The following is a 13,323-nucleotide window of genomic DNA, read 5'->3' as shown; positions in this document are numbered from 1 at the left end:
CAAAATTTTTGTTTCCTTTCAAATTTCAAACATGTTTATTTTTCTATTAGGATTAGTCTAATATTTAGGAAAATTAGGTTAGGGTAGAAACAAGAAAACCTAGATCATCATTGTATCGTCCCATGGGAAAAATAAAATAAAATCAACATTCCAGTAATTATACATTAATGAAAATTTCAAATCATAAGAATAAAGTGAGAAAAAGAGGATATTAGGTAGTTTAAAAAACAGTTAATTACACAATAATAAATAATTTATATAATAATTAAAAAATAAAATAACAATAAAAATTGAAGATATATGAATATCTCTCTATCATAGATAATTAGTGATGAAAATCTATTATAAATTATATGTGAGTATATATATTTTTTTAAATTATAATATTAATATAAAATATTTATTGATAAACTGACAACTAATTTTTATAATAATTGTAAATACATGTAAAATAAATATTTTTTTATTGATAAAATTTATTATATACACAAAGTTAGGATTTTGCATATATATATATATATTATTCTATTTAAAATTAATCCATACATATATTTTATATTTTTTAAAATATTTTTTTAATATATTTTTTAAATAAAATTTATATATTTAAATAAATATTTATTCATATATAAGTTATATATTATATTTTTTATTTCATATATATCTTAAAAAAAATTTCTTAGACTAATATGATTTAGTAAATAAAAATTTGACTACTTTTTTTTTCGTTATGAATAAAACTTAAGTAATATGCAAACGATTTTATCTTCAATTTTTAATTTCTTATATCCAACTTCTTCATTATTAAAATTATAGTATAAAAAGAAAAAAAAAATATAAATATCTGCATTGTCTGATAGTAATTACTTAATAATCAATTCTTATAACAACAGTGAAAAGGCGAAAAAGAAAGAACAAGTAGAGAGAGAGAGAGAGAGAGAGGGTGAGAGGGTGAGAGGATGATCCATCCAATCGATCCCTTGCTATTGCTACGATCCACACGCACCTCTCTTCACTCTCCATTTGTCTCTTCTTAACCCTACATATTATCATTCATTCCGCTAAGGTAAGGGTTTCTCAATCCAAATGCATTTCGTTTATGTACTCTTCCACTCAATTCACTTCACCCTGCACCTTCCTTCATGCTCCACACAGCACACTGCTTCCCCTTCGCCCCAAATGACTCTCTGCAACGCTTAACTCTTTCTGCACCCCAACCCCTTCCGCGTACGAATTCACGCCACCTTACTTTCCTTTTCTGTTTCCCAAATCCGTTTCACTTCTTTTTTAATTGATCCGCTCTGTCCTTTTCGCGTTCAGTGTGACCATGCCTCGTAAAGTGAACTACGGACTCGATTACGACGACGATTACTACGATGACGAAGACTATGACGATTATGAGTATGATATCGATGCAGAACACCATGGTTAGTTAGTTTTAATTGTTTTTTTTTTTTAATGGCCATCGTTTGTGTTGTTGCTTCCATGGGTATCCGTTTTTATGCTTGCTGAAGAGTGAAGTTACTTCTAATTCTTCCATGTTGGATTGTTGCATTATAGTTATTAATTAATTGGTAGTGTGTTTTCCGTCACTTGCTAGACTTAGTTTGTTGTTGTTCCTTTTTCAATTAAATAGGCTCTTAACTCTTATCCTTTGACAAGTATGGTTTATTGTCCAGCTCAATCACTTGTTTGCTCCATAATAACTTTGTTGGGTACCCTAGTAGCTCTTTAATTGAAAATGAGGCTTTACTGTCAATGTAACTCGTTTAATTAGGGGTTCATTGATGTTAGGTAGCTCCCATTAGTAGCCAGGTTATAATAAGAGGGGAGGTGCAGAGAGAGATAATATGTCATTTGTGAGAGAATTACGGCACCTGGCTGGTGCTGTCCATCAAAGAACTGTTGTGTGTGTTATATTCAGCTAATTAGGTAGTTCATTCCCTGCATTTTTGCAATAAAGGCACCAGGTTAAGATTTCCATATGCGACTAGTCATTATTATCAAAATAAAAATTTATTCATGGTTGGAAAGGAGTTAAGTTAGTTGATGGCTTTGTAAACAAAAAATATTTAAGCAGTATAGCGTCATTACTTCTGACAAGCAGGGTTCTCAATTCTCAATCAGTAAATTCATTTTTTGGGTGAAAGAATTAAAGAAATTCCTTAAACTAACCCCACTTAATACCAGATGGTGTCCATTTGGAACCCATTCTGCAGCCCAAATTAGGAATTCTAGGAGTTTGGGATTTGCATCTTCAAGTCTCCAATACAACCAATGTTTCACACCCATGACTGAGATCATTATCTGTTTCTCACTCAAACAGCATTCCGTTCCACCATTTTTACATTGCCCAGCCTCTCTATTTTGCAGTGATTTCTGTTCTGCCCAAATCCATGTTTTGTTTAACTTGTATTTCATTTCCTTTGGTTTGGTGTTATATTTTACACAGCTTTAACCTCTGTTTCACATTGGTATCTGTTTATCTCTGCTCCATGTTTAGTATGCAGTTTCTCTGATGCTATTAAGTATTATTACTGACTGACTATTTGTATTTTGACTTTTATTATTCATAATAAAATTTTAAACTATTAGGTGTGTGTTTTGCTGATGTCTAGAGGTTTGTAACTGTTGCTGCTATCTTCAGTGCAGTGGCCGCACTGCAATTTGCTATGATGCTATAACATTTTTGGAGGTGGCCGTTTTGTGCTGCCACCTGCCATGAATGACTCTGTCCCAAAGGCATTACTTAAAAGTTCTTTGAGATTATAAATTTTGCTTGTTGGTGCCTTTTTTTTTTTTCTCTCATGAAAGATTGCTTGTAACACCTTTTAGTGTGTCTGTTCAAGCTTGAGTTTTGGAAGAAATCAGAATATGAAAAAAATCATTTTTTTTTATTGCTTTGAGTAGCTCTAGAAAACTATAATTAAAGCTACATTGTTAAAATAAAATGTACTTTTTATAATTGTAACTAAACATGTAAATATGTAATAGATTTTGCTTTGTATAAAATTTGTAAGAAATAAATCAATTTTTGTATGCATTTTGAAAACCACTTCTATTAAAAGATTAAACAAATGAACTTATATTGCTTTTATAAAGTATTTGCTGGTAATTGCTTGCTCTTGCATATACTTTTGTCCCGATTCAATAATTTTAATGTTATATGAAAGTTCTATATTGTGAATATTGTAAGAGAGCAGTTTATTAAAACTTGTTATTGGGTAGTTAAGAAATATTTTAGCATAATGATTAGTTTGTTACACTTTTGTTACAATTTTCTGTCTATATGACAGTAATATCTGTAAATAGAATCAATCCCATGTAACATTGTAGTATGGCTAAAAACAGAAGAATGATATGGATTTAGCAAGTATTTGGGGAATGTTGCTCTTTGTTAAGTTATTTTTATTTTTATTTTTTATATTGTACAAACCAACTAATTTTTTTTTTCTGCCGTAACAGGAGGAGCTGATACAAAGCAAGAGACTGTAACACCCGGGCTTTGGCAATGCTCCATTTGCACTTATGACAATGATGAGAGTATGACTTCGTGTGATATTTGTGGTGTTGTACGTCATCCCTTGCTTAACATTGGAACTTCCAACAGTAGCAAAACAGGTACTTCAGTTAATGAACAATAATTTAGTTTATTGGCAAGGTTTTTTTTTTTTTTTTGTGGAACGTGAGTTTATGCCTAATTCAACATCACATAATTGGCTTATGAGATAAGAGTTGTGTTCGACTTATATAAACTACTTTAGTCATTACTAGTCTATAGGAGATCTCTGGCACACTTCTCATGTTGAGGGCTAAATATCTCAAACGTGAAGTTTGCAGGACTGATAATGACTCAATAACGGGTGGTCTGATAAGTCCAACAATAATCGTTAAGATAGACTTTGATATCATTTTAAAATGTGCGCTTTTGCCTTACTCAACTTCATAGAATTGAATTGTGAGGTGAAGGTTGTTCGCCACGATATACACTACTTTAAATACATCTCTAGTTGATGTGAAATCTTCTACATGAGTTTTACTTTGTGTTTTGTACAAGGACATTCTTTTACATGGTCTTAAATCTAAACTACTTCCTCTGCTTCTTTCCATTTGTGGCTTAGGTATCGGGGAGGGAAAAAAGTTTCGTAATTGGTAGTCTTGGTTGATGTGGTACAGAAAATTCTTTTCTCAATCATCAAATCTATTCTGATATGAGAAGATGGGACTTGGAATATCTTGGATTGTAAAGTTTCAAAACTCTTCTAACTTTTTTAATACCAACAATTAGTTATGTGAAATTATAGAATCTGTGGGACATTTTATTTATATCCTCCATTCTTAGATACATTAGTTGTGATAAAAACTTATCTGAAACTCTGGTTTGTTTATTACTTCTAAGGCTAAGCATGGTACTAGATGACAAAAGATAGACTTGTTAAAACAAGATTGTCGTCCTTCTCATAGGTTAGGATTAGATGTGGGGAGGAAGCAAATCAAAAGCAAAGCAAGGGTTCTTGTCTCTCTGTTTGTTAGAAATGGAAAGTGCCTTAACATGGCCATAAGGAGTCTAAGATGTCATGTACACAATTCTGTTATCCCAATACAACTTTACAAGCAAAGATGCTAGCATTCCTCTCCAAGCAAATTCTCCAAAGATTGCATAAACTGAATATTTCCACCATGTTTTAGCTTTATTGCTTTTACCAAAACTTTTATAATGAACTGTTAAAGGCTGCTCCCATAAAGGACACCCTGTGCTGATCAAGAGCCCAAGAATATTGTGCCATAAGGGGTTAGCCTCCTTATGACACCGAAAACAAGTAGTCTGTTGTATGTCGAATAGATCATCACATAACATGTGACCAAAGTAGCTTGTATTTAATTATGGGCTTGGCAAGCACAACTTGTATGCTGACTCAAAAATCCTGTGGTGCATTTCTCAAGGTATATCCATTGGTAGGCATTGTATTCTGCAATTATTGTCCCTTCATGACAACTGCTTACTCTTAATAAATTTATAGTTTGAGTGTAAATAGTTCACTATCATGCTGGTACAACCTTTCTTGATAGTATTGACTATCATGATGTTGTATACCTTGTTCGTAGAGCACCCTTGAGTGGATTTGAGTTCAAGTTTAGATGGATATTGTAGGAAGTAAAATACCAAATTATGTGAAGATGTTCCACATTGATTAGGACTATGGACAAAATACTCCTCAAAAGACTTTAGCACTCATCCTCCCTTGAGCTGGCTTTTGGGAGTGAGTTAGGACTAATCCATTTAGTTGGTATAAGAGCCTATTCAGTATTAATGTTGGGCCACCCGCAAATATTAATCCTGCAAACCTGTCACTCTAGATATCTTGTCCTAGGTGTGTGCTAAAATGTCCTACATTGAATAGAAATATAGCTAAGATACTTGTTATAAGACTTTGCCAGTCCTATTCTTCTGAGCTAGTTTTTGAGAGCGCACCAAAGGTTTCTTGACAAGAGAAAAATAATGACCAACAAATTGAAATAATTGATAAGCAATTGGTCTTGGTTCTAGTAGTAGTTATTGTTTGGTTTTAACAAGTTGGAGGAATTTGTTCGAGAAAACTGATCATTTTGCATCATCTAGATACAATAGATACATTGCAGGTGCTTTTTAGGATTGTATTTTTCATTCAGCTTCCTTGTTAACATATGACATGTTTCAGGAGCTTTTCTTAACAGGTCCTCAGCAGTTGCAAATGCAACTGCATAAGGTCTGCTTTAGATCCCATGGGTACAAAGTTTGCTAATTAAGCTTACAATTTTTTTAAGAAAAATAAAATGATTTACGGATTGAAATCCACTAAAAGGAAATGCCAAAGCAGATAACTATTTAATTTTGCCAATGCCAAATAACCACCTATCATGAATACACAGAAGTATAAGGACAGGATTCCTCAGTGTTTCTGGTTGTTTGCCAATTTATCTTTTTATTTAAGGCTAAATAATAATTTGCTAATAAAAGGCATAGCAGGAGGATAAGGATTCCTCAATGGAGGCAAACCAGAACAAATATAAGGAAAATAATTGTTTTTAACCTTTTTGCATATCTGATAAACAGGAGAAAAGGGAGAGGGAGGAGAGTCAAAGAATATGAGATCATGTATCTGGCTGCATAGTGTTAGGTTTACAAGAATGGCACGATGAACCTATAACCTATTGAACGATGTCTTTGATGCAGTTGAAGACATAAGCAAAAGTCCTGGAGCATCCAAGTTGGCCAGGTCTCTTTTTCAATCATTACCACAACAGATTCCCAAAGAAGTTGTATTATTTCCAAAGCTGGGTGATGGTTTTCTGGCAGATGGAAGTAACTTCTACAAGCTTGAGAATGTCCGAGGAGAATTTCATGAAATTCATAAGGCTTTTAGTACTCAAAGCCATCCACATTTAAACATAGGTCTTCACAAATTTTGATTCAGGATGTGCATGCGACAAGTTATAACAGTTTCTTCTAAATTTGACATTTGAATGTTATGCAATAATAATTAGAGCAAAAGATCTTATTAGTCAAAGTTCAGAGTTTGTTTAATGACAACATGATAGTTCTTGCAAGTTGCAACTTCTTGCACATGAGATCAAATTACTTATTTATTCCTTTTTAAATAATATACTTTTAAAACAAAGCTTTTCTTTGTATACAGATTCATTCAAGTTCGATGTTCCATCCCCAGATGATGTGGTTTATTCTGGTCTACATTCTTCCAAAATGGGTTTGAAAGGTATCTAATTTGCCTCTAGAACTCAACTTGGAGGAAATGTGTTTAATGGTTGAGAGAGCTAGTAACCATTATTTTGAAACTGAAAACCCACACCTAACATTTTTATGCAGTTCATTTCAATATTTTTAAAAAACTTGCAGTCCCCGACCCCCCTAAACTCTCATTTTAAGAAAAAAAATTATTAGAATGGAATGTATATTCCAAGTTTCTCAGACATTTTTTTTTTAAACTTTCTTAGCTCAAGTATATCAAAATCTAGCGCAGAATGATGATTATAAGGGAATAGATTAGGCTTTACTTCTTCTGTACATTTCTTATTAAAGTTGTGTCCTTGAACCACCCCCAAAAATATTTCTTCTACTTCCTGGAGATGGCTTCAAGTCTGATGGCAGAAAGCTTTTGGTTATGGGAGTCAAAGTAATTGGAATCTGGGTGTCAAAATTTGGAATTGGAAATATCTTGAGGCCAAACTGGGATTTCTAATTAAACCTCCCCATCACTGACCGTGATAGAATAAGTTAGCTTAAGGATATTAGTTCCCACTAAGATCTATGTTTAGTAACATACCCTGAATGAAAGGGTACCAACATCTACATCGACAACTCCCCCCCATCATCCAGCAACAGAAGAGAAAAGGTTACAACTCTAGAAACAGTATTACACCCACGTGACCCACCAAGCTAACTAAAAAAAACATCTTACTTGCAGCAAATTTGTTGATATAACCAGCCTATTGTCACATATCAGCCCACTAGTAGTATGCTTGTTTCACCATTTTCACACTTTTCCAAGTAGTTGGACGTGACTACAAGAAATTGGAGGATTCATGTTGAAACTTGAATGTGGAATTTAACGTTGAAAAAACACTATTGAACAGGAGCATCAAGAAACTATCATCTTCCGGTTGAAATTATAAATTTTATGTATAAGGTAGGAAAAGGAGTGAATAGAGACTAAATAATGATACTTGGGGAAGGAATTACATTCTAAATGAAAATACTCTTGATGCCTATCTGATGTTGACTATGTAGGCTTCCAATTTGATTGAATACCTCGGAAGTAATATGGTAACATTGAGAAGCAAGAAGCAAAATGAGGTGGCAAGATCATGAGCAGAATCTGAATTCATGGCCATTGCTCAAGGAATATTTCAAGTTTTCTGGCTGAAGATTATTCTAGTAATTTGAGAATCATATTGGAAGGTCCTATGAAGCTCTATTATGACAAGATGACTATCAATATTACTTGTAATCCTATACAAAATGGCAGGATAAAGCATATTGATATTGGCAGGCATGTTATTAAAGAAAAATTGAAGGAAGGGTTGGTTTGTATGTCCTATGTTGAATTCAGAACATTAATTAGCTGTTGATTTAACATAGGGATTGAATGTCTTGAACAGTTTGAGCTTCCATGATATTATATTCAGGCTGGGAATGGAATATTTTCTCGCAGCCTGTTTGTTGGAAGTAAATAGTTTAATTTTTTAATAAATTTATTTCATTAAATACTTGAGTTGACTAATAAAAGGAGATAAAAAGTTGCCAGATCCAAAATATATGTCTGTTCAAAAATTTTTTTGCCATCTCTTCAAGCAGTATCTTTATCACTGTAGCTTTCACCAAATAATGAAAAATAATTTCTATCATATATATTATCTTCATATTCTAATTCATTTAGCATATATATTAATCTATCTTATTTCTGTAATGCTTTCAGACAAAGTTACAAACTCTAAAAGTTCTCAGCTTTCATCGAGCATCAGAGAGAAGAATGAACTGTCTGTACAATCAAATGTTGAAAGTTTAGAAAACTTATCATCCTTAATGCGAAAGAGCAAACAGGAAAGTTCAGCAGTGAGCAAGCTTTCTAAAAATGTAGCAATTGATCTACAAATAAGTGGTAAAACTTTAAACAGCTTGCCAGAATCTTTGTCAAAAGACAAAGGCAACAATATTAATAAAATAAATTCTTCGAAGAATGGTACAATTGATATTCAATCAAGCAAAGAAAAGTCAGGTAGCTTGTCTGCATCGACAAAAATCAAGGAAAGTGATAAGATTAGTTTGTCTTCAATCAAAGATGGAAAACCTGAAAGTAATTCCAGCAGTTTCAACAATATGGTTCTTGATGTAAGGTCTGGAAATTCAAGTAGTACTAATGCTAAGGGATCACATTCACATGTTTCTTTTAAGCCAGAAAAATGGATGCTCCCTCAACAAGCTGAAGATACATTGACTCAGCTAAATCTTGCAATTGTATGTGAATGGCTTATTCTTTTGTATATTCCAATAAAATATTTGTAGGACTGTAGGAGTCAATGTCTAATCTTTTTTAGTTTGTCTATTGTAGGTTGGCCATGTTGATTCTGGAAAATCAACTCTATCTGGTAGGTTACTACACCTATTGGGACGAATTTCCCAGAAAGAAATGCACAAATATGAAAAGGAGGCCAAGTTACAGGTAATTTCATTGTGGTAATTTCTTTTTTGTACTTTTAAAGGTTGATGTTTCTGAACTCACGCCAATTTCTGCCCCATTTTTTGTTCATCAGGGCAAGGGATCTTTTGCTTATGCTTGGGCACTTGATGAAAGTTCTGAAGAAAGAGAAAGGGGAATAACTATGACAGTGGCTGTTGCTTATTTTGACACCAAGAGATATCATGTTGTTGTGCTTGACTCCCCAGGCCATAAAGATTTTGTACCAAACATGATTTCTGGGGCAACACAAGCTGATGCTGCAATTCTTGTTATAGATGCTTCACTTGGTTCATTTGAAGCTGGTATGGATGGCAACAAAGGTCAAACAAGGGAGCATGCACAACTTATCAGAAGCTTTGGTGTTGACCGGGTTATAGTTGCTATAAATAAGATGGATGCTGTTGAGTACTCCAAAGATCGATTTGATTTTATAAGGCAGCAGCTGGGAGTTTTTCTTCATTCATGTGGTTTCAAAGCCTCTTCTGTATCTTGGATTCCCATGAGTGCCATGGAAAATCAAAATTTGGTGGCATCCCCTTCCGATGCTCGGTTCAAAAACTGGTAAGTCTTTGATTACTCTAGGCGTGACTTTGACTTTTCATGATGAGCTATGGAAGGGGTTGGTGTTCTTTATGTAAATAAATTTATGTTAGAAACCATATTTTGCACTCTGGAATCATAGATAAAATTTGATATCCCATTCATGGTGCCTGAGGCTCAAAAGTACCATTTGAAACAGCACTAGTAGGGGGATTCTTCTAGCTCCCAACTTCTTTGGTACAGATTAATTTTCTCAACTTCTTTTCTCTTAAATAAAAAAAAAACATGTTTTTAGAGGTAAAATGATAGGGTGTGGTGTAACTGGTGTTCTTACGTTTGCAATGTATGGTGATGACTGATGTCCTTTATTAGAAATGGACCCAGCCTAATTCAAACACCAAAGACTAACTGATGGAGGGAGGACTGCTCAAGTCTTATTAGGGGTATGAGTAATGCTAGCAACACACTCTATCACACTCTTTTAAACACACCCTCTCATTGGTTGAAATATATTGGAAAACACAAAATTTGGTAGGTCCCACACTCTATTTAATGACTCTCTCTCTCTCTCTCTCTGGATTTTGTGATTTTTAATAAATTCTAACCAATAAAATTAAATGTATTAAGAAAAGTGTATTGCTAACACTCCTCTTAGGAGTATTCTCAACCCTCCCCCTTCCTAGTGTGCCTTCTATGCCTAGGATTGAGTATTTGTGTAAGGTTTGTAAATACTGCTACACGCCTAGGATTGAGTTAATATTGTAGATACTTTTACATTGGCAACCATGCAATTGGATAGAGTCCATACTATTACACTGGTACTGCTCTAATTAATATAAAATAAAAATAAAAAACACTGATAGCTTGCAGCATTTATACTATAAAATAATTGGTGTTAATATTCATATGCTGGCAATCTAGGTTTGCATATGACGTGATAGCATTTTAGCAAGTCACTTTCATTTTAGTTTTGATTTGTATGCAATTTATACTGCCAAAAAATGATGGTTGTGTTCATTTTGAACAGGTATGGTGGACCTTATCTGTTAGATGCAATTGACTCTCTCAAACCTCCTACAAGAGATTTCTCAAAACCTCTACTAATGCCAATATGCGATGTCATTAAATCAACTATGCTTGGACAGGTGTCTGCTTGTGGTAAACTGGAAGCAGGAGCTCTTCGGAGTGGATCAAAGGTATACCAATTGGGCAATGTTTGGCTGCCGATGAAAAATCAAATGATAGATTTAAAATTGGAATTCTCCAAATTAAAAGTGTTTTTTGCTGATCTGAAACTGGACTTCTGCTAGGCATTAACAATTTCAGTTAAATATTTTATTCCTGTATTGTTATTGTATGTACTTGGTAGAAAGATTAAAATAAAAATGTTGAAAAAGGACTCAGTAAAAATTTAATGTCCAAAAACTTACGAGTTTAATTTATTTACGTTGCCAGTAGGAAATTTTATCATACAAACTTTCAATAAAATTTGACCATTTTACAACATCATCCTATTTATTAATATGATGTGGGGATATGGTAGATTTTTATTGATTGTCTCTGTAAAAATATTTTATGTTGACAGTGTATATATATTAAACTTGCAACTCATTAAGCATCATTATTATTTTTTACGAAACAAATGTTAACTTGATGAACTTATTTTATATAATTTTTTATAAACGGTGCCATTCCCCCCTGGCATATTTATTCGATTAGACAAATGCTAAGGCAGCAAGGGATATGGTAGATTTTTATTGATTGTCTCTGTAAAAATATTTTATGTTGACAGTGTATATATATTAAACTTGCAACTCATTAAGCATCATTATTATTTTTTACGAAACAAATGTTAACTTGATGAACTTATTTTATATAATTTTTTATAAACGGTGCCATTTCCCCCTGGCATATTTATTCGATTAGACAAATGCTAAGGCAGCAAGGGATGTTACATAGATTCTTTTATTCAGGAAAATTGTCTAGCATGAAAATTGAGATAATAATGTCTCAAAGGGCACAAATTTTGATTTGCGAGCTTTTCTTACATGACATGAAATGGAACTACTTGTATATAACTATTATTTTTATAAAATTGTAGGTCTTAGTTATGCCTTCAGCTGTTGTGGGAACAGTACGCTCATTGGAGCGTGATTCTAATGCCTGCACTGTTGCAAGAGCTGGAGATAATGTAGCTGTAACGTTGCAAGGTGTTGATGGGAGTCATGTGATGGCGGGAGGTGTACTCTGCCATCCTGACTTTCCTGTTGCAATTGCTAAGCATTTGGAGTTGAAAGTGCTAGTTTTGGATGGTGCAAGTCCCATATTGATGGGTGCTCAGGTGTGTACTATGAAGAATGACATTCCTTCCATTTTATTTTCCAATTTTTTATTTCCCCGCATTTTGAGAAAAATTATATTTTCTTTTTCCATCTCTGCAGTTAGAGTTTCATATACACCATGCAAAGGAACCCGCTAGAGTTTCAAGAATATTGTCATTACTTGATCCCAAGACTGGTAAGATAACCAAAAAGTCGCCTCGCTGTCTCACTGCTAAGCAAAGTGCAGTAATTGAGGTGAATAAACAATGCTAAACTTGTTTCAATGACCTTTGATTTTCTGTTCCTCAATGATGCCAGGTACTCACAAAACTTGGAATGACTTTTATTGTGTCTGATTTTTAGGTGATTTTGAATGAGTCTGTTTGTGTGGTGGAGTTCTCTACTTGTAAAGCTCTTGGAAGGGTGTCCCTAAGATCATTGGGAAGAACAATTGCTGTTGGAGTTGTGACAAGAATAATTGAAGAACAAGGTTAGAGTATGATATTCATCAAATAAGAAAAAAATGATGATAACAAGGCAACTTTGTTTGCCATCCTAGTCTAGATTAAGTTATACTCCCAGACAAGGGGCAGCTATATGTGAATTATGTAAGAATGGTGAAGATTTTTTGTATGTTTCTCACCATATATGTATATCATACACGAGCGTTTCTTTCCAAAAGATCTGGGCTTATGTACCATTACCATAGCAAACTAGTCGGACAAAGAGACAAAAAAAGTATGCGTCGGATGCAATTGCTTTTATTCTTTAATGCTACTCTTCAGCATAATCATTATATGTCTTGCTTAAATTTTGGTATTTTCCTTGGGAAAGCATTATTTTATTACCTTGATCTTTTGGTTTGGATGCACATTTATTAACTGTGCCCGAAGAAGAGAGTGAAAGGAAAATTAAGATCGATTGCATGTCGATAACCCTGATTTTTTTGGGAAGAGAAATACGATCACTTTCATCAAACTGAATCAGCATATCCACTATTGAGTTTGAATCACCTCATGATCTCCAAATATAGTCTCTGATGGTAGTCCTCCATGATCAGTATCAAATTTGGTGCTACCACCTTTTTTATCTCCCACAAACCAAGGTACCACCAACTAAGAGCAGCTGAAGTTTCTAGCACAGAGCTAATAAGGACAATGCGTGTAGAGATTCAAGATAAACACAACTTGTGAAATAGACATGTTCCGCATGATTGTTGGTAATGA

At 33.7% G+C, this 13,323-nt stretch overlaps 1 protein-coding gene across 4 annotated transcripts; it reads left to right on the top strand.

Moving 5' to 3' along the window:
• Window positions 1-883: 883 nt before the first annotated feature.
• On the top strand, window positions 884-12,908 carry LOC109789657 (Translation elongation factor EF1A/initiation factor IF2gamma family protein). 4 transcript variants are annotated; one of them, XM_020348669.3, is made up of 13 exons: window positions 884-1,066; window positions 1,156-1,227; window positions 1,321-1,427; window positions 3,466-3,621; window positions 6,215-6,433; window positions 6,678-6,755; window positions 8,475-9,013; window positions 9,108-9,218; window positions 9,310-9,797; window positions 10,804-10,972; window positions 11,878-12,117; window positions 12,218-12,352; window positions 12,461-12,908. In XM_020348669.3, exons 3-13 carry the CDS (start codon window positions 1,328-1,330, stop codon window positions 12,590-12,592), a joined length of 2,367 nt encoding a protein of 788 aa, XP_020204258.1. In that variant the 5' UTR covers window positions 884-1,066; window positions 1,156-1,227; window positions 1,321-1,327; the 3' UTR covers window positions 12,593-12,908. The 4 variants fall into 4 exon arrangements, with proteins under 4 accessions (XP_020204258.1, XP_020204260.1, XP_020204262.1 ...); XM_020348671.3 differs by lacking the exon at window positions 1,156-1,227; XM_020348673.3 differs by lacking the exon at window positions 6,215-6,433 and having other exon boundaries at window positions 885-1,066.
• The last annotated feature ends 415 nt before the right edge of the window (window positions 12,909-13,323 follow it).

The sequence above is a fragment of the Cajanus cajan genome, chromosome 2 (genome assembly GCF_000230855.2).
Source record: "Cajanus cajan strain Asha chromosome 2, NIPB_CcT2T_4, whole genome shotgun sequence".
Taxonomy (NCBI): domain Eukaryota; kingdom Viridiplantae; phylum Streptophyta; class Magnoliopsida; order Fabales; family Fabaceae; genus Cajanus; species Cajanus cajan.
Note: the sequence above shows the minus strand (reverse complement) of the source record. Positions and strands in the feature narration are given on the sequence as shown.